At 37.2% G+C, this 19446-nt stretch overlaps 1 protein-coding gene across 6 annotated transcripts in view; it reads left to right on the top strand.

Annotated features, from left to right (window-relative positions):
• The window catches only part of LOC149780068 (uncharacterized), a 314560-nt gene that overhangs the window by 212172 nt on the left and 82942 nt on the right, over positions 1–19446 (top strand). For 5 of the 6 annotated variants that reach the window (XM_089936823.1, XM_089936822.1, XM_089936824.1 and 2 more), the window contains one exon: positions 5793–6227. In XM_089936823.1, the coding sequence (XP_089792949.1) occupies positions 5793–6227 (435 nt within the window). The remainder of the gene's footprint in view (positions 1–5792; positions 6228–19446) is intronic. The other variant, XM_089936827.1, reaches the window with a different exon arrangement.

Here is a 19446-nt window from a genome sequence, read left to right as displayed (position 1 = left end):
ATCTGTGCAGTTTGCATTTGGTCTCGTCTTGTCACCAAGCATATACAATATTAACCCCAGTCAAACATGTTGTCATTTTCAACTTGTGTTTAACTCGTTCAGTTTTTCAGAATGATCATTAATATTGCATGCTACTTATTCTGATGCCATGGTATTTATACTGAAGCTGAGTCATTTATCCTGATGCTGTGGTATTTATACCGAAGCTGAGTCATTTATCATGATGCCGTGATATTTCTGGTGATGTTGAGTCATTTATACAGATGCTAAGTCACAGTCTATGTACAGTTAAGGGGTTTGAGCTATGGCATCACTCAGAAGCCTCGATAGCACAGTTGTGCTGCATCTGTGCAGTACTTAGTTTGATCCTGCTTTTAAAACATGTAGGGATCTACTATTAAGCAATTGCTCATGCAGACAGCTTTTATTTTCAGTGGGTTCTTAAGTTCACTGCATACTTTATCATAATGTTGCCATCATTTTTATGTCTAGTTACGACAGTGGTAGTAGCATCTAGTTTTACTATTCCCATATGTAGGTCCATCACGCCTTAAGTTTTATGTTTAGGTCACTTTTTAGTCGTTATGGTGGGGCATCCATGTTCCATGAACACATCCCAGCCAGTATGGGTGTGTAAGAGAGCTTGCCAGCAGCTTCCCATGGGTTCTTGCCAAGCAGCTTCCCATGGGTTCTTGCCATGTGTTTCCAGGGTTTCTCCACCAGTTATACTAGCTGTCTTGTATTCCATCATGCACTCAAAAATGGCATTAAACCCCAAACAACAACATTGTTTCAAGTATTTTTCCTATCATCAACTTTTTATAGGTTAACCTCAAGACGGAGCACATCATAACTATGATGTTGTGCATCAGTTTGTTCCTTTCTTGTTTGTTTTTGGCATAATGACTTTTATTTTCTAGCATGTACATTACCAGACTTTATATGTAACTTGCATTTAGGTCAAGGAAGAAATCTATCAGTTTTGAGCTCAAAAGGTCAAAATTCAAGGCTACGTGTACTGAAAGAATTTAACTGTTTCCACTTAACAACTTGTGTATCAGAAACCTTGACCAAACCTTGTCAATGGCTTATATTTAAGATAAGATAGAAACTTATTGATTTGAGGGTCAAAAGGTGAAAGTCACAGTGACTCTAAAAAGAAAAGGTTCTGCATAATGTTATAGTAATTTATCACTTGCCCAGACTTTGTGGAGGGCTTGTATTTTAGACATGTATTTTAGACATGGGATAAAATGATGAAAGTTCAAGGTCACAAGGACTGACGTAATTAAAAATTATTTCCATGATACTAGATGTACTTTAGTTCTGTGCTACCTACTTTTAGTACATTTTTTTAGATGACTTTCATTTACAGCAAGGAAGATTACATCCATTAATTAGGGGGTTAAAAGGTTATAGGTCAGGGTCAGAAGGACTCTAAGAAGAAAACAGTTTCCACAAAACAACTCTAGTCCAGTGACACCAAGCAAGACCAATTTACCTTGTGGATCATCTATTTTATATCGCATATGGAAATCTAAAGATCATTGAAATTGCATAAATGTGAGGACTCTCATTGGTTACTATGAAGGTCTAGGGCATTTGCTGGATTTTTTAAAAACTTGTTGTCCTATTTGTACTTTTAATGCTGTTTGCAATTTCGTGGTCACAGTCTATTTGCATATTTAGTATGACAACTTGGTTTGTGAATTTGTTTTCACATTCATTTTATTTTACAGGGTCATTGCTCGACTTAGATTTGTGGGCAGAGTGATATCTATATACATAATGCATAATTACCTCATACCTTAAAAGGGACAGGGAGGACAGTTTCTAATACATGTACCTACATTTTGTTTGCTCCATGGGGTTTAATGCCGTCTTTCAGCACATGACAGGCTATACATGGTGGCAAGTATATTTAGTGGAAGAAGAATAAGGAAGGACACCAGGCAGAACCACCAATACACAGGAAGCCACTGGCAAACATTCTCACATACCCACTTTGGTCGAGGGGGCTCCAGGTGCCCAAGTGGTCTAAATCTCTCTGTGTCGGATCACTGCCATCTCACCTCTGTCTGCGCTGGTTCGAGTCTCAGATTCAGCCAATGTGGGTATGTGAGAACGCTTGCCAGTAGCTTCTCGTGGGTCGGTGGTTCTTTCCAGGGGTTTCCCCCTGGTTCTTCCTCCACCATTAATACTAGCCGCCATGTATAGCCTATTGTGTGCTGAAAAATGGCGTTAAACCCCACAACAATAACAATAACACTTTGGTCAAGGTGAGACTTGATACTCACACAAACAAGAGGTGAGGTGATTGAGTGATCAGTAAAGGCATGTACCTTAGACCAATCTGCCACACGGGGCCCCTGAATACCAACAGACAAACTGAAAGAAGACAGTGTTTGGGAGGGCTAAATTACTGTTCACTCTGATAGAAGGTCACTCTGTTGTACTGTAAAAGGTGGTTAACAGTGTAATGATCTCAATCCCTAGAAGTGAAAATTGAAGTAAAAATAATAGAAAGTTGGGTACTATCAAGTTGTCAGATAATGCACTTGGGCATCAGAACATGGTATCACTCATAAGCCCAGTGGCATGCTAAGTGTAAATGGCATTTGGGGGTGATGATGATGGACAAAGACCTTGGAGCCTGTGGTTTTAGCACCCCAAGACCTGTGACACCCAGGGCAGCTGCCCTATCTTCCCTGCCCCCCACCCCCATTGGTAAAATAATTTCAGATGTATACATTCAAATGATTTTCACAACTTTAGAAAAAGAATTGAACATTTTGGAAATTGAAATCAAGTTTTCAAATATACTTAAAAGAAAATCACTTTTACATGTAAAATACTACTTCACACATGAGTAAACTACATATATAGTTTTTTTGTATTTTAAATTCTTATGTATTTACAATTCTATTTTGCATTTGTAAAGGAATATTTTATGTCAAAATTAATTTGTAAATTGAATTATTTATGTATTTTCACATATAAAACATGCATATTACCTGCTAAAACCAGCTTGCAACTGGAATGTTTTTTTACTCTGTTGAAGCTAATTAAACATTAGATCATCTGTCACAGATGTTTGTCTTTCCCTTTTTTCTAGTTAATGTCAAACTTAATTGATATTTCTGTTGTGGATTGTTTTGATGTTGTATTGAATATAGAAGAGAAGCAAATTTGTCATTCCACCCCATCTCACCTCCAGCAAGATAAATTTCCATTTCTTGTGAAAACTGTCAAAATGTGTCGCAGTTAAAGATGAGTACATTTTATTTATTACAAATTGCACATTTGGGAGATATATCCATGCCTTACAACTGATGACATAAGGTTATATTCGCGTGTGAATATCATAACCCTAGCAAGACAGTTACCTAATTTTGTTTGATTGCTATAAAACAAAATTAATGAAAGGGATATATTCTCTATTCATATTTTGTTCTCTCAGTCACTTATTTATTTAGACAAAGGTGAAAACCATATCAACACACCTAGGAGAGATACATGTGTATTTATTAAGCCCACCCCACCCCAAAGTCCCATAAAGCTTTATGACCATTTCTAATTATCACAGTTTGGAGTATAAGGCATAATTCAGCATACTTTTCATTACAGTGAAAACTTCAGACTGTTGTTCCTTTTGACCCAAAAAATATGGTGCTGCACTCATGGTATGGGTGGGTGGGTGTGTAATTGACATCATTTCTATTTATACAAAGACTTCCTGAGTTTAGTGCCATTTTTCAGCATATGATAGGCTTTTTATATGGTGGCCAGGATATTTAGCTGTACTAGTCATAGACCAGAGGGCCCCGAGTGGCCGAGTGGTCTAAAGCGCTCTTCGTTACGGATCACTGCCATCTCACCTCTGTCTGCGGCGGTTCGAGTCTAAGATTCAGCCAATGTGGGCATGTGAGAAAGCTTGCCAGTAGCTTCTTGTGGGTCGGTGGTTCTTTCCGGGGTTTTCCGGGTTCTTCCTCCACCATTAATACTGGCCGCCATGTATAGCCTATCGTGTGCTGAAAAATGGCGTTAAACCCCATAACAACCACAACCATAGACCAGAAGATCTCATGGGATAGTCTGTTGTCCTTGTCCAACAACATTATGTCCATTAGTAAAAGTTTGTTATGGGTGCTCCACCTTCATTACTTGGAGGACTGTCTTGAAACTACAAACACACATTCATCCGCTGCTCTAGTTGGTCCTAAATAAAAATGGTGATGCTTGCAGATCCAATATGGCAGCAACAGTGGCCATCTTGAAAATGGTTGTCACTACTCCAGAAGAATGGATGGTCATATGAAGACTCCTGATGTCTGGTTGGTCCTAAATGATCTGATGTCCAATATGGCCATTGTAGGAGCCTCTGATTGAATATCTACTCCGCTAGAATGGATCAACATGGAGTTTTCACTAAAAGTCTTCTTACGAAGTTTTGTTAGTTCTCAGTGAAAAGGGTGCCGATGTGGGGTCCAATACGGCCACCATAGTGGTCATCTTGAAAATCTTGTTATTGCTACTTCTCCTGACAGGATGGTCCTGTCAGCATGGGGTTTCACTAAAAGATTTCTTATTTTGTCTAGTTTGTCCTAGATGAAAATGAGTGGCCCCAAGTGGCCGAGTGGTCTAAAGCGCTCTCCATTACGGATCACTGCCATCTCACCTCTGTCTGCGTGGGTTCGAGTCTCGGATTCAGCCAATGTGGGTATGTGAGAAAGCTTGCCAGTAGCTTCTCGTGGGTCGGTGGTTCTTTCCGGGGTTTTTCCGGGTTCTTCCTCCACCGTTAATACTGGCCGCCATGTATAGCCTATTGTGTGCTGAAAAATGGCATTAAACCCCACAACAACAACAACAACAACAACTAGATGAAAATGATGCTGATTGCGAATCCAATACGGCCAGCCATTTTGTAAATCTTTTTATAGCTACTAATTGAATGGATGGTTACATCAGCATAGGATTTTCATTAGAAGACTTCTTATTATGTCTAGTTGGTTCTAACAAAATATGGTGTCAAATCCAATATGGTCACCATCCATCTTAAAATTCTTATCACAACTCCTCCTGAATAGAAAGTTATATTTATTTGAGGTTTTTTCCTGAAAGACTTCTTATGATGCTTAGTTGGTCATAAATGATAATGGTGCTGATCCTCGTTACCCAGTAAACTTTTGGCACATTCCAGGGACTCTTGTTGGTCGAAGAACTTAGGACAAAACCTGGAAGAACCACAGACCCATGGGAAGCTACTAGCAAACTTTCTCATGTATCCATGTTGGGCAAATCAAGACTCAAACTCACAGGGACGGAGGTGAGATGTGAGTGATCTTTAAAGGCAAGTGCCATTGACCACTCAGCCTCCCACAGCCCCTTATAACTTTGCCCTAAAGTCAAAGGGGTGTCAAAATAGGGGGAAGTGAATATAGAAATGTCAGAATTAAAATGTTTAAAACTGGCCAGTTAATAAACCTTAGGGCCAAATACTTTAAAAACAAAATAAATTCTTGTACAAGTTACCATGAAAAGAGATCACTGTTAAACACTGGATTACAGATAACACTGTAGAAGTCCTCTCTCCTTTCACAAAATTGAATTTGAAATAAACTCATTTACTGTTACTCGAATCAGCCTGTAAACCTCAAATTTAATTTCACTTGCTTACAGCTTCATGTGTGAATTTTTGGCAGGAATTTGATACATGACATGCATTTGAGTATTAATAACAATGCATTAGTCCATTACATATGTATACAAAACTTTTCTTTTCTCTTTTTCAGCTGTGTGCAGTTTTACTTACTCCCAGAAAGACCAAATCAAGGCTTTGTCGCTGTTTTATCAACAGAAGGGATACAGAAAATGTGAATATACTATTAAAGCACCTTGGAACAGTTACATAGAATTAAATCTTACTAATTTAATTGGATTTTGGTCCCACCCCTCCATGCCCCCTGGGAAGTTACAGACATCATCATATTTTGACCCAAATGTTTGTTTACTGCCAGAGCTAGTTATAGAGGAAGCGACAACAACAACGACGACGACGGTGGTGGAACAGTATGATTCAGGAGTTGTGAAGATTTGTAAAAATTCAAATAGTTATCAAAGCCCAAAGGTCTTTCATTCTAAATTAAACTCTTTGAAAATAACTTTTAGGTGGGTGCAAGATCAATCTAGTGGATTTACATTAGAATTCGATTTTCACCAACATAGAAGTAAGTATGCTTTTGATTTTTAACTTTGGTTCACTTACATTTTCCATCATTTTATCCCTATTTATGATTTTTACCCTGATAAATTTATGATGGATTTTTCAGCAAATGCATCAGCATTGATTGATCATTAATCAAATTGATTAATTAATTAATCAAATTGATTATTAGAGGTCATTGATTAATTAATTAATCAAATTGATTATTAGAGGTCATTATGTTAGTAACCTAATTGGAATTTCCAAATGTCTCCAGTACTTTTTTTTTTGTCAGATAAATTTGCATACATCTCTTCGTCGATAACATGCGCATTTTGGTCCAGAAACAGAGACTGCTGCATAAGCAAGAGCTCGAGTTACCATGGGTTACCTTTGAAAAACAAAGCAAGGGATTAAGATCGACAGAAAGAGATGAATGGGGTGAGGGGCATGGTGGGAGGGAATGGATTACATTGTTGAATACTCATTTTATAATTGTGCTATCAATTTTCTTTATAAAGTATCTCCATTTTCAAGATAAATGATCTTGTAGATCATTAAAAACAGTATTCCAAGAAGTTTAAACATGTATATGTTTACAGGCAAACACATTGTTTACTACATCACATTCAGGTGTTACTGTTTATTCAAAATAGTTATGGGTATATGAGAAAGCTTGTCAGTAGCTTCCTGTGGTTCGGTGGTTTTTCCTAGGTTTTTTTATGGGGTTTTTCTTTCATCAGTTAGACTGGCTGCTGTATACAGCCAGTCATGCACCAAACAATCGTGTTAAGCCAACAACAATAACAACATTCCAAGTAAAATAAGATTTTTCCTTTAGAGAGGTAGACGTTCATTTTGAGAAACAACAACATCAAAATTTGTACTATTTTTTATTTTTGATTCTTCTATCACAGGATAGATAGGTACATAAGTTTATTTAGAATGTACAATGGTTAACAAATTGAAAACCATTACCCAACATGAATTGAATGGGTCCTAAATTTAGAGAATATGATATGAGTAAATAATAAAAAACATGAATAAATAAAAAACAATATTTGCAGTTTTTCATAACCTAACAAATTTCAGTTCAACAATTTGAAAAAAATATTGTATAATCACGTTTTTTCTGCCTCTGAGCAGAATTTCAAAGATTTCTTAACTGCATGATTTTTACAATTATTTGGGTCTGCAGCCACCCTGTGACATTGTTGATAGATTCAAGTGCTTCCTGTGCATAAGGTGGAAGGGGTGCAATAGCTGAATCAGCATTACTCTCAGCACTAACTGTAGTGTTTGGGTGGGTTCATCTTCCACTATGAATTTGTTTGCCATTGAATCAACAATTTGCAGTATTCAGCAGTTATTGTCGGCACATTTCCACCACTCCCACATCTTTGCAAGTAAGACCCATCTGAAAACCATGGGTCTTTTCATATTGTCCCAAACACCCTTTGCATAAATTACTTCTGTTTTGCTGAAACCTTCAAAGTTGTTCTCATTGTCACTACTCTATCACTGACATGCTTCACATGAAAGGCGGTGCCAAGACCCCGCCTCCAGCACCCCTTTATTATCTTAGGGGTGATAGCTCTTCTTGCGTGACCACCCATGAATATGGTCTTTTTCAAACTTGCACTCTTGATAAAGGTGCTAACACAATTTCCATTGTCCAGCATTGACTGTATTGACAGCCAATGGTAGTCCTAGTTATAACTACTGATTATTCCCAAATCTAATGGCTGGATCTATGAGATGTTTGAAGGGATACTGTATATTCCACCTGGATCTTTCCATCTCGTTGTGACAATCATCAGTGGGGTGGGCAAGCATTTATCTCATTGCAATAAAAGTTTCTCCTCAAAGCCTTTAGCTAGATCACATGTGGTTTCTGACAAATGCTGCAAACATCTTGAAAAAAATCACTTTGAAAATTTCCACTCAGCCAAGTATTACCCCTGTTTCTATATACAGACATGTTGCATGATGTCCCACCCAGTCACATTATCCTGACACCAGGCTGACCAGTTCTAACACTAACCTCTTAATGCTGAGCGCCAAGCAAGGCAGCTGTTACTACCATTTTTGTAAGTCTTTGGTATGACTTGACTGGGAATCAAACCCACGACCTCCCGCTGGGGATGAAGCTAATCTTGTGTAAGAATCATCTTAAGACTGGAGGTTATTTATTTTAGAGGCTTTAATAATTTTGTGTCCATAACAAAAAGAAAATGTATCGTAACCGTTTATGCCTCCATAAATGCTGCTTGCTTCACTTGGCTCGACTGCATACATGTACTATAAACTAAATATTGATGTTTCTGGGTCTCGTTGTCACAAAACTATCTGAACTTGTACTTTAAAAATTCGTGCTGTTCTTTAACTTCCTTTATGTACCTACCTTCAAGGCAGATTTCAGTGACATTAAGAAATTCCAAGTATGATTTATTCTGGTGGAAATTTTGACCTAGTTCACTGATTGCACTCAGATTAATTCTTCAGCAAGTACCAGATGTCAGCTAATTTTGTTAACTTTTTATTGTGGATATAATCTTTGGACAATTAAATATTGCCAGTTATTTGTTGGAGAAAACAAAAAGTGCAGTAACAGCTTTGCATGGTATCTTTGGTCACATTGCTGTCACCATTTGGGTGCTTCTTGTTACATAGCTATGTCGCACTTCCATTTTTTCATTTCAGTGTTAATAGAATGTTGACCAGGTCTATGTAGTTGGTAAAACCATGCAGTCATGACTTGTTAGTTTCTCTAATATGATATTTCTATTATCTGATATATGTCAAAGCCTGCACAAGTAAATAGCATTTAAAAATGTTGGTTTATTGCATGTGGATGAACACATGTGAAGGTAAAACTGGCAGATTAAAGTGCTAGAACACAGCTGTAGTTTTTCTAGGTTTAAGGTAAATCATTACAACTTATTCCATACTGTAGCAGTTACCAGTGTTAAATTTAGTTCAGAATGATATACTAGCATCCTAAGTTCCAGACCAATATTGCTGACAGTGAAGTTTATTTGAATGCTTTGGTATCAAGTATCATAGACAGTATAATACCTTTATGCAATGCTAGGCTCAGCTAATATCATAGGATTAAGGTTAAATTCTAACTTTGAAAAAGATGTCTGGATTCCTTAATTTTGTGCAGTAGTTTTACCACATAATCTGGGCTTGGTTTTCTTTACCCAAGTTACAGTAGGCATGCATGCTGTTGGTGCATGGGGACCTTTGAAAAATCAAATAATGCTCACATCCTCCATTGTTGCAGTGTTGCATCTTGAATTTTAAGAACAGGGCATACTGTTGTGATGTCCTCCAAAATTTTGGAGATACACATGATTTCAAATGGACATAGAAAGACAATTATAGTTCTTAATGCACTAGGAGTTCAATGAAAATGAGATGACTTTATTTTACGCTGACAATTGTTTTGCCATCTTAACTTTGCTGTCTGCATTCACTATCATTGTTTCCACAGACACTTACATTGCTTTAGATATTGTTTAATCAAGGGCTTAGGTAACTAAAAAAATCATTACCAGTTAAAATACCTGGTTCACCTGAAAAGAGCTGCATTACTGATATGACCAAATTTTTTAAAAGCTATGTTAAAACCCCAAATCATGTCCGCGCGTGCACACACACACACACACACACACACACACACACACACACACACACACACACACACACACTTATTTCTGGTCTAGATCTTGCTTATATTTAACATTCAAGTTTATTATGATAATTTCTAGTTTTTAGCTCTGTTCGTCATAGACCAGAAAAAATTATGGTAGGGTCTGTCCATCTGTTCTTAACACAAGCTTGTCATTTCTACTCCTTTTAAACTGCTAGAAAGTTTGCCATACAGATCACCCATGCACATTTATCCCAAGGTCTGGTAGGTCCATTCCTACATGAAAATGGTGACATTTAGTCATCCATTATGGCTGCCACAGTAGTGTTCTTCAAAACGTTCTTGTTGCTATTCTTATTCGTTCATGGAAGGGCACACTGACAAAAAGTGATGTTGATCTGGCGTCCAGTATTACCACTATGGAAGCCATATTTGAAAATCTTGTTACTGCCACTCCTACTGAACGGATGACCATAGTCACGTGGGGTTTTCAGCAAATTCTGTTACAATCAGTTGAATTTACGTGATTTTTCGATTTAGGTAAATGATGTTCGACTTGTTTTACTGTAATAGTTATAACTCACAGAACAGGATACAATAGTTAGAATTAACATGTATATCCATGTGAAAAATATAGCCTTTTTGGTGTCTCAGTGAATACAGGTTTACGTTTTTCTTGTTAAAAATCCATTTTCAATTTAGAACAGGCACCTAGTTCCATTCTGAGAGTAAATATATCACATGTATATAGGGATATAGAGTTCTAAAATGTGTCTGGTTCATTCGAAATCAAGGCTACCATGCCAGATTTTATTAACTACCATACAGGATTGTGCAAAGTAATTGCTGCTCTCACTGTATTTCATCTTTGTAATATTCAACTTCGAGTCATGTCAGGAAGGAAAGGAGACAATTCAGAGCAGAGCATTCAATCATCAGGATTGAATAGACTTAGGTTAAAGAAAATCATAGTAAAATTTTAAAGGACAATTTAAATTTAGTTTAAAATGAGTAAATGTGCATACATGACCTGTGTGACTTTTACTATAGACTGTTTTAGATTCTGCATCAGATGGAATAGAGACTGTCAAAGACTGCTGAAGCTTTCAAACACAACCTTTTCTTTATTCGTACGGGTTGAAAAATTAGCAATTCAGCACTTGCTCTGTAATGGACAACAAAATGATACTTAAATTGAAGTTTTATGACAAAGTTCTGTTTTTCTTGTTGCATAAAAACAATATGGACATGAAAGATGTCAAAAGTATGTTATATAAAGAGTTTTGCTTTTTTTTAAAAATAATTTTTAACTGGCCAGCTGCTGAAACAAAATTATTTGTTTGATCTTGCCTCATCCCCCCACCTCAGCCCTTAAAGTTTTCAGAAAGTATTGTTGGTAATTACTTTCATTGTCCCTGCATTGTTGGACATTTAAAGAGAGGAATCATTCTTTTGGATATGAAAACATTGCCTAAAAACAGTATTTGCACATAATAAACCAAAGTTAAAAGTAGAGTTTGGACACACAGTGAGTTAAGGCACAGAATTGAGAATCTTGATCGAGATGGCCAGGGTAGACATATACAAGGAATTTGTTATAAATATTAAACCCGAGTTATTTTCTGCTACATTCATATTTAGATTAACGACTGACCACTCCAGTGGACTAAATGATTAGAGCATCCACATCGAGTGTGGGATGTCGTGGGTTCAAACCCCTGCCAAGTCATACCAAAGACTTATAAAAATGGTACTAGCAGTTGCCTCACTTGGCACTGAGCATTAAGAGATTAGTGTTAGGACTGGTCGGCCTGGTGTCAGGATAAGGTGACTGGGTGGGACATCATGCTACATGTCTGCGTCATGATGCCCCAGTGCTAGACATCACTATAAACTATCACACTGCAGACATCATAGCAATATGACTGAAACACACACACACACACACAGAGATTAAGAACTTTGAAAATAATTTCAACTAGCTCCTTTAATGACTTCATGGATCATGACACACAGAAAGATTTTAAGTAATCCAGTGTTCTCTGAATACTGGACTCATAACACTGGACTTTAAACACTGAATTGATCATGGAATTCACAAAGTATTAGGGAGCACTACCTGATAAACTTTCATATATGTACATATGGTTCAGGCAGAATACATAATCATCAAGTAGACATTTGCAGCTGAATTTCAAAACAAGTTTCAAAGCCCCGGTGACAGTGCAAGTTTTCTGTCATGAATCGATGGCTATTCTACTTCAGCTGGTAAATGAAAGCTGTCTCAAATTCAGTTGAAGGCAACTGAACCCTAGGATATTTGTGTATGCTGCATGAAAGTGGAAACCAAAGAGAGCAGACAACACAAAAGCATGTAGGGAACCAGTTATTGTAACATAATTCTGTTGATGCAGACCACCATAGTTTAAATTCTAGAAACAAGAGAGAAAGTGTGGCCAGGTCTAAATTATGATAATGTTTACCCAAGAAATATTTGTCTCCAGAGTTTTCATTTGAAAAATCTTTTTTTTTGTCAAATAATTTTTCAGTGTCCAGACAGCTAATTATTTTCAGTGATTTCACATAAACACAGCTGGATGTAGATAATACTAAATAAAAATTTTAAAATAAAATTATAAGAAATAATTTATTGTTAGATACTGGTAAGTCTTTGTGTTACAGTGTATAAAGTGTGTCTGCAGTGTGTGGTGATGTAGAATTCTCACTTGTGTCCTCATTTTGCAATTTCAGACATATGCACACATGTGCATACACACACACAGAGCACACACACACACACACACATAGCACACACACAGAACACACACACACATACACACACAACACACACACACACACAGAACACACCCACACAGAGCACACACCCACACACAGTGCTCACAGTTTATTCTAGCTTGATACATAAGATCCATCAATGTTGGAAGTTTTATTACTTTTATTACAATGATTTGTTTTAGTCTTAAAAATAGTTTTGAAACAAAAAACAGGATGCAGTTCTTTTTTATATGAATCATTGAAGTGGATAAATCTAGTGGATGTTATGATAATTACACTGGTCAACAGTGAAATCATTACTGACTTGAAAAGGCCCTAATCTGTAGTATTTTGGTGTGCCGAACACGAATATAACCGTGAAAAATTTGTATTGGCTCTCGTTTTGAAGATATTCATATACCTCATTTTCTATGTTTCACTGTGTAAATTTCTCCAGTAGGACTGCAGCAACATCCGGAATAATGATGTAACATTGCATAATACCATCATGCTCACATCATCCACAGTTGATTGCATCATTTTCTGATGCAGTGCAATACTAATGCCATGCGGCTGCTGAAGTAAGTTGACGTCAGCAGTGTACTATACATGTTTAGGCCTATTATACTAATGCCAGGCGGCTGCTGAAGCTGACGTAAGCAGTGTACTATATAAAGCCCAATCAGATAGGTTCAGCATTTAAAATATTTTAGACGTTGTGCGAGACAGTTCAAGCTACTGTTACATAAAACTTATTATTTTATCCATTTACGTACAATAAAGAACAGTAATGCCTCGAAAGTGTGTTAATACCGCGGACAATTTTTGCTATATTTGTGGGGAAGTGACATTTGCCAACCAGAAGAAAAGTATCAATTCTCAAGTGAAGAAGGCATATCATCTTTACTTCGGATGCAAGGTTGGTGACCAAGACAAGCCTTGGGCTCCGCATATATGCTGTGCTACATGTACAACACTGCTTTCACAGTGGTTGAATTGCAAAAGGTCATCAATGCCGTTTGCAGTCCCAATGGTGTGGAGAGAGCCAAGCAACCACCTAAATGACTGTTACTTCTGCTTGGTTCCTCCTCTTTCCGGCGGAATAACGAAGCGAAAGAAGTCGAGAATAGTCTACCCAAACATTCCGTCTGCATTGAGACCAGTTCCACATGGTGAGGGACTTCCTATTCCAGAACCTCCAGCAGAATATTCTCTTGATTCATCTGACGAAGACAAAGGTGAGTCGACCTGTTCTTCTCCTGGTCCATCAGCATGCAGTGATCCAGATTTTCACTGTGGTGCATCATCAACCCCACACAGAATAACACAGGAAGAACTAAATGACCTGATTCGTGATTTGGACTTATCAAAGAACAAGGCAGAATTGCTAGGATCAAGACTCCAACAATGGAATCTTCTAGAAGAAGATGTCACAATTACTGCATATCGAAAGCGCCACCAGCAATTGGAGCCTTTCTTCAGAAAGGAAAGTAATCTGATATTCTATTCCGATATTGAGGGCCTCATGAATGCTTTAAAAATCACTCATGACCCACAAGGATGGAGACTATTTGTGGACTCTTCGAAACTGAGTCTCAGGGCTGTGCTTTTGCACAATGGAAACATTCTTCCATCTATTCCAGTAGTGTATGCTGTCCACATGAAAGAGACATACGATAACTTAAGGCAGCTACTGAATTCCATTGAGTATAACAAGTACAGCTGGCACCTCTGTGGTGATTTGAAGGTAGTTGCCCTTTTAATGGGACTGCAGCAAGGATATACAAAATACATGTGTTTCTTATGCGAGTGGGATAGCCGAGCAAGGGAAATGCACTACATGAAGAAGGAATGGACTCACAGGCAGAATGTAGCCATTGGAGAGAAGAATATCCAACACCCAGCTCTGGTTGAGGCTCAGAAAATCTTGCTACCACCCCTTCACATCAAACTAGGTTTGATGAAGAACTTCGTGAAAGCCATTGACCGGACTTTGCCAGCATTCCGATACCTGCATGAAAAATTCCCTCGACTCAGCGAAGCAAAGATTAAAGAGGGAGTTTTTGTGGGTCCTCAGATTCGAGAGCTTTTCAAAGATGACCGGTTCAACAACTTGCTGGAAGGTGACGCGAAACAAGCATGGAATGCTTTTCGCCTAGTTTCTACAAACTTCCTCGGAAATGTTAGGGCAGAAAACTATAAGGAGCTAGTAGAAGACATGTTGATGAAGTATAAGAAACTTGGCTGCAATATGTCTCTAAAGATTCACTTCCTTCATTCCCATTTGGATTTCTTTCCTAGCAACTGTGGTATTGTTAGTGATGAACACGGCGAACGTTTTCATCAAGATATCGCAACAATGGAACAAAGATACCAGGGAAAATGGTCCACTACAATGCTGGCTGACTACTGCTGGACACTCCTCAGAGATGCTCCCGAACAGCTGTACAAGAGACAGGCGAAGAAATCTAAGATGTAGTCAATGACTTGATTTTTTATAGGTAGGCTATTACAGTTGACCTTTTACTATTGGAATGCATTTCGTTATGTAAACATTAATTTCTTGCAGATTACAAAAAAACTAGAGCCAATTTTGCAATTTGACTGTCATATTCGTGTTCAGCACATAAAAATTGATAAGAATTGACTAATTTTATTTCAGTAACATGACTTTTGTAAAAATTTGTTGTCCAGTGTTATTTGGGAGTGGGTGGGGCAGTCATAGTAGCACTTTTGCTGAACATGGACTTGTACTTTGCAGTAATTTGAAATTAGACATGAAATTGCATTTTGCAGTAAACTGTTGGAGAAAAATGAGAGTGACAGTGCCTACTTAATGGTTCACTTACACATAACTGATGAAGGCTTAAACCAGCTATAAATGACTTGCAAATGAAAGTAGGTGAAGCATGGATCAGTGTTGTTTTCACTTACACTTAACTGATGAAGGCTTAAACCAGCTATAAATGACTTGCAAATGAAAGTAGGTGAAGCATGGATCAATGTTGTTTTCACTTACACTTAACTGATGAAGGCTTAAACCAGCTATAAATTACTTGCAAATGAAAGTAGGTGAAGCCTGGATCAATGTTGTTTTCACTTACACTGTACTTGTACAGATTAACATTTCTCTTCTAAGTCGAACATAATATCACTTACAAGTCAAAATGACTTATCTCATAGGGATATGATTGTAGGGGTCATTAGATAGCTCTCTTTCTCTCTCTCTCTTATAATACAAAGGATGAACCTTGTATTTATTAGATGGTAAAGTTGCTATAAATGCTGACCTTGATATATATTCAATATATTTTTGGCAATATTACTGGCAAAGTTAGCGCAAAAAATCTAACTAGGAGATACTATATCTGCTAACTTACAAGTCGAGTCCAACTGCAAACTGATTTGACGCAGATATGACATTGCATAATGTGCTGTCAGATCTGGTTCTGTGCATTTTGTTGGATTAATCAGTAAAATAAACAACATGGACCCTGATCTGCAGGTACTTTATGCTACGGCAGATCAGGGTTTCATTTGTTTGTTGTTGTTGTTGTAGGGTTTAATGCCATTTTTCAGCACATGATAGGCTATACATTGCGGCCAGTAATAATGGTGGAGGTAGAACCTGGGAAAACCACGGAAAGACCCACCGACCCACAAGAAGCTACTGGCAAGCTTTCTCACATACCCACATTTGCTGAATCCGGGACTCAAACCCATGCAGACAGAGGTGAGATGTCAGTGATCCATAACGGAGAGCGCTTTAGACCACTAGGCCACTCGGAACCCCTCATTTGTTTGTAGTTTGACTTATAAGTGAATATTTACATTAACTTTTTTTTATTATGAAGAATTTATGGTGGATGAAAAATGATCATTTTCAACAGGAATAAGATAAGAGTCACCAATATAAAATTCGTTTGGTGTGTCAGTTTAAATTAAGTCAAATAAATAGTATGAGACCATTCAGAGCTGTTCTTGATTTGGCAAGAGTAGTTCCTGAAATACTTTTTGCATAAGGAAAATTTAATGCACAAAGTTTTATAACATACCCTTTGCCTATTTACCATCTTAAACAGTTCCTAAACCATAAAAGAAGTCCAAGTAAAAATTTAAAAATGCATCAAGTTGCAGAACATTCATCAGCTTTCATTTCTTTGAAGATTAGAAAGGCAAGGATAAATTTAGACATAGGGTGGAACATGAGATCAGAATCTGCACAAAATTCTAGGTCATGAAGTACAATCACATTTAGAGTGCTTTTTGAAATGCAATAGGTTGTTGTTGTTGGAGGTTTTTTCCAGGTACTTTATGTCAAAATTAATAAAGTTAATTGTGTCAGAAATAAAAATGTTAAATACACTAAAATTGGAAGGGAATTATGTCTGTAAAGAACCATAGACAGTTTATAGTCATTATTTCTGAAATCTGGAGGAAATTGTGTCTGCAAAGAAAAGGCCCTTGACATCTTAGACTACTTTGTTGTGCCTATTGTGTTGTTCAGATTTTTTCTAGCTTTTGCTTGCATTAAATTTAATGAAATTGTATGGGTGCATTTGCACCAGCTACGCACCAATGGCTGTCATTTTAGGTCTTACTCATTCAAACTTGAGTTGTTAGTGATTAAGAGCTAATAAAATAACCACCACTTTTGTGATAGTTGTTGTTGTTGTTATAGGATTTAACGCTATTTTTCAGCACAAGATAGGCTATACATGGCGGCCAGTATTAATGGTAGAGGAAGAACCCGGGAAAACCCCGGAAAGAACCACCGACCCACTAGAAGCTACCGGCAAGCTTTCTCACATATCCACATTGGCTGAGCCCGAGACTCGAACCAACACAGCCAGAAGTGAGATGGCAGTGATCTGTGATGGAGAGCGCTTTAGACCACTCAGCCACTTGGGGTCCCCACTTTTGTGATAGCAGTTATTATGTTTAAGAATAGCCAACTAACAATAGATGATAGGTTACAACATCCCAGTTTTGGAGTGTGACATAACTGATTTCCCATATGCACTTGACATGCATGTCTTGGGTAGTAACAGGTTAAAAGGTGCCAAATTCTGAACGTAGACACCATTTTTGTGTAGTTTTCAAAATCCTGGAGTAGTGGTCATTGTGACCTAATTTTCATGCAGAAGGCAAAGATGCATTATTAATGTAATTCTGAGGCTTAACAATTATAATTTGAGCAAGACACCATCTTTTATGGTTTTCGAATCCTGTAAATGTGTGTGGAATGTTTTAATTTCAGAATGCATTCTTACTTTACTTTTTATAGCTAGGTGAAGATGTGTTGGAATTATAGCCATGATCTAATTGTCACCACATTTTGATACTAAATAGTGGGTCATAATTGCCCAGTACAGGCATGTGACATATACCCATCCCATCCCATCCCATCCCAAGTTGCAAAAAAAGGCAAAGTTTAGAGTCAGTTGATGTAGTGCTCTTAAGAAATATAGATCTCTCATGGAGGGTGAATACGTATTTTCTTTAACAACTTTGATACTAATTCCTGAAAAAGATTTGTTATAGTGACCCAATTTTGGTGTCAAACATGCCCATCCCAAGATGCATTATAGGCTGGTGTTAGCATTATAACATGGATGCATATTTTAAGTGTTAATACATTCTGGAAAGTAGGATACAGTGACTTAGTTTAAGTGTATAGCATAAGTTATTTGATTGGGAAGGTGTGAAAAATATATCTTGGTTGCTATGGAGGTTACATGGTTGCTGTGAAACCATAACAAAATTGTTTGGGGAAAAAAATGACTTTAAATATTCCTGGAAAGTTTGACTGAATATTGCTTTCATAAAATAAAATAAAAATTCAATATATTTTTGACTGGTTGTTCTGGAAACTAAGATTTTGTCACTTGTTCATGCATGATGTATGATAAATTGATGCTATAATTTGCTCTATATGTCATATCCTACTTTTCATGAAGTTTCCAGCAGTTGGAAGACTTGTCATAATTTTATCCTATTTCTTACCAAAAATATCACGTGGAGAGTTCTTTGTTATCAAAGCTTGCATCATATTGAAGTTAATGGAAAGTTGTTTTAAAACAAAAATCTCAAGAAAAGCAGCATGTCTGCATGTCCCATCTTTTTTTATACATTCTTAACTCAATGCCACTCTAGCCTTATGAACATTCTGTGAGAAGGATGGCAAACACTCAAAACGAACAATTTCACATCAGTATGGCATAGGTTGAAGTCCCCATCCAGTATACTGATATGTGTTTGGAAGTAAAAGCTTGTAGAACACCTCATCAAAGACTACACATTTTATTTCCATCTCGTGACCTTTTCCCTATCATTGATTTTGACCTTGGAGCTAAAAGCGTAACATCTGCATGATGAGGTGTGGAGTTGTTAAATATTTCATCAAGATATCTGAAACAGGCCATTGAATTAGTCTTTAATTTGACCTTGATTGCAGAGGTATGACTTTATATGCAAGACAATGTCATGTCCAGATATATGACATGCTGAAGATTGAAGAAAATTTCTTCTTTAGTTACAATGTTGTACCTGTACAAGGTTAAAGGCCACTGATTTGTGTTCTCCCTGGCTGTGACCGTTATCTTGAGACTGAGGTCATGTCCATGTTATGTGATAACTATATAGTAATGATATATAACTGGTTAAAAATTGATTAAAATATCGTCATTAATTTGAAAGTTATACTCCTGACAATTTACAAGTCACAAATTTGTTTTCTCTTGCCTTGCTATGAATGGCACCATGTGGGCCTGGTTATAGTATGTGAAGTCTAGTCATGCACATGGGCAAG

The sequence above is a fragment of the Sinohyriopsis cumingii genome, chromosome 16, assembly GCF_028554795.1.
Source record: "Sinohyriopsis cumingii isolate HCF-2022 chromosome 16, ASM2855479v2, whole genome shotgun sequence".
NCBI lineage: Eukaryota > Metazoa > Mollusca > Bivalvia > Unionida > Unionidae > Sinohyriopsis > Sinohyriopsis cumingii.
Note: the sequence above shows the minus strand (reverse complement) of the source record. Positions and strands in the feature narration are given on the sequence as shown.